This window comes from Chenopodium album, chromosome 27 (assembly GCF_948465745.1).
Source record: "Chenopodium album chromosome 27, dcCheAlbu1.1, whole genome shotgun sequence".
NCBI lineage: Eukaryota > Viridiplantae > Streptophyta > Magnoliopsida > Caryophyllales > Amaranthaceae > Chenopodium > Chenopodium album.
Genome location: NC_137860.1, coordinates 4,586,681 through 4,589,817, shown reverse-complemented (window position 1 = coordinate 4,589,817; position 3,137 = coordinate 4,586,681). Strand labels below are relative to the sequence as shown.

Here is a 3,137-nt window from a genome sequence, read left to right as displayed (position 1 = left end):
TATATATATATATATATATATATATATATATATATATATATATATATATATATATATATATATATATATATATATATATATATAAACATTCAAGATAAAAATGTTCATATTTGATATATATTCCAAGTAAAAATATCATACTTCCATACAGATTAAATGTCATACTACAAGTTTTAATAAAATTTAAGATGAAGTCATACTAGCTACAAGTTCTAATAAAATTTAAGATTGAATAATAAGTTTTCTGCTTTATACAAGTTCTAAGTTATAAACAAGTTCTTAACAATTAATTTTCAGCTTTTCTCTGCTTTGAAGATTTCTTTGACAATTCTTTAGTTTGCAAATTGGCATAATCTACATGCAACATTAACTTCACTTGATATGATCAAGTAACAATATTTCATCCTAATAAACTTTTCAATGATGGTTAGTTTCTCCAAAAAATAATATATATATATATATATATATATATATATATATATATATATATATATATATATATATATATATATATATATATATATATATATATATATATATATATATATATATATATATATATATATATATATATATATATATATATATATATATATAAAGATCGTATAAAGAACATAATAGATCATATAAGCCTTTCATCCTCCTAAAATTTACGGTAATTCAACGAAATCAAAAAATGTAAATATAAAATCTACAAACTTATATCATTCTTTTTCAAACTAATATCTGAAATCTTTAGAATCATATAATAAGTCTCCATGTGCCCAGGGGCGGACCATATGAGGGGCTCCAATAGGCTTGGCCCCTGATAACTTTTGGGTAAAAATTTTTAAAGCCCAATTTTATTTTATTTTATTTTATTTTATTTTTTAAAAAAAAAAGAAAAAGAAAAAAATCCAAAAGTGATGGCTATGCAAATGCGGCTGGTAACTACGGAGTAAGGAAATTTTAGAAAAAGAAAAGATTCCTTCTTTCCCAATTCCCAAAAAAGCTACATGATAATTGTGAAACCTATTAACCTAAACCCTTTAACCCTTTTCGGCTTTTCCCTCCCTCTACTCCGTATTATATACTTCGTATTCCTCAATCCTCATCAAGTCATCAATACCATTAAACAATTGATAAATTTTCCAAGGTTCCAATTCAATTGCAACTTCTAAGAACAAATTACAAATTCACAATATCACTATATAAGGTATTATACTCGACTATTTGTTTTCAATTTTTTTTTTTTTACTTTTTGCAATTAAAATTTTTTATGTTATACTATGTAGTACTGTGTTGATTAATTTAAGCATTAATAAACAAATTGATAATTTTAGGTGACAAGACGTTATCAAAGTCAATAAATTACTTAGTTCAAAGTATAGAGCACGTTTTGCCTTCGATATGTCGTTCTTTATTTCTCTATTAATGTTTATAAATTGATAAGTTATTTTTAACTTTTGATTTACACTTGTGATTTGTGAATTGTAATGCATTGATAATTAACAAATTAGTCACTAATGAATGTATGCTTAATTGCTTAAAGTTAGTTTCTTGTTTTCATTCATATTATATTTTTTAATTGGTTTTTACTTGTTAGAATTAAATAATTAATTAAACGTAATATTTTTTTTTCAAGAAAGATGTAGGACATTTATAAAATAAATTTAACTTATAACTAATTTCAGGTAAACAAATATGAACAAACAAAAATCTATTACCTCCTTTTTCAAACGAAAAGAGCCTGAAAATGACACAACACCCAATGAAAATAATCCAGTTAATGAAGATACTCCTACCTGGACACATAATCATGAAGAAGGTCCATCGATCATTGACAATGTGGATATCAATTCTTTAGAACGTGATCCAGGGTTATGTCCTCCAATATGGGCTTATCCAATTGGAAAACGAAATGAAATAAGACGTGCTTATATTAAATTGGGGCCATATCAACCTCAATTGGAAGAAAATCCATTTTCACGGCCTACAAAGCATCGTCGCCGATTTCAATCTACTTGGTTTGCTAAGTACCCAGATTTGTTGGAATATTCACCTTCTAAAGATGCTGCGTTTTGTCTACCTTGTTGTCTGTTTACTGAAACACCAAATTCTCGGGTAAAAATGTTTACTTTGACCAGATTCAAAAATTGGAAAAAAGTCAATGACGGGAAACGTTGTGGGTTCCTTGCTCATATTGGAGAAGGTCCATGTACAGCTCACCGGAATGCGGTTCAATTGTACAGTATCTTCCTAAGCAAAAAGCAAAGATTCGTAATGATTTTTACAAACAAAGTGAAATGCAAATCAAGCAAAATCGATAGCGTTTAAAGGCCTCTATGGATGTCCTCCGCTTGTTGACTACACAATCTTGTCCTTTAAGAGGTCACAATGAAACAACTAATTATGAGAATCAAGGAAACTATCTTGAATTCAGAAAGGTGTTGGATGCATATAATAAAGATGTTTCCAAAGCTATACGGCAAGCTCCTTATAATGCCAAATATACTGCTCCCTCGATTCAAAAAGAGATTCTTCATATTATTTCGAATAAGGTTCGCAACTATATTAGATAAGAAATTGGTAACTCTAAATTCCGTATTATTGTTGATGAGGCTCGAGATGAATCTAAAAGAGAGCAAATGGGTCTTATTGTAAGGTTTGTTGACAAATATGGAACAATCAGGGAGCGATTTTTTGATCTTATACAAGTTTTCGATACCATGGCAGCAACACTTAAAAGAGAATTGTGTTCAGTTCTTGCTCGACATAATTTATCTGTTGAAATTATTCGAGGGCAAGGATATGATGGTGCTAGTAAAATGACAGGTGAGTGGAATGGTTTGCAAGCATTATTTCTTTCTGATTGTCCATATGCTTATTATATCCATTGTTTTGCTCATCGTTTACAATTAGCATTGGTTGCCGCATCTAGAAATGATAGAGTAATACATCAGTTTTTTTCAAATTTGACTTTCATTATCAATGTCATTGTTTCATCTGCTAAACGAGTTTACCAATTGCAATCCATCAAATCTGATAAAATTAAAAGGCTATTATCTATTGGTGAAATAGACAGTGGTAGAGGAGCTAATAAGACGAGTACTTTAAAAAGAGCTGGAGATACAGTTGGAAACTCGTTCGATGCGTAA

At 28.5% G+C, this 3,137-nt stretch overlaps 1 protein-coding gene across 1 annotated transcript; it reads left to right on the top strand.

The window, feature by feature from the left end:
- Positions 1-1,683: 1,683 nt before the first annotated feature.
- LOC145619583 (uncharacterized) lies at positions 1,684-3,137 on the top strand. The gene is made up of 3 exons (XM_081674295.1): positions 1,684-2,225; positions 2,369-2,540; positions 2,601-3,137. Exons 1-3 carry the CDS (start codon positions 1,684-1,686, stop codon positions 3,135-3,137), a joined length of 1,251 nt encoding a protein of 416 aa, XP_081530421.1.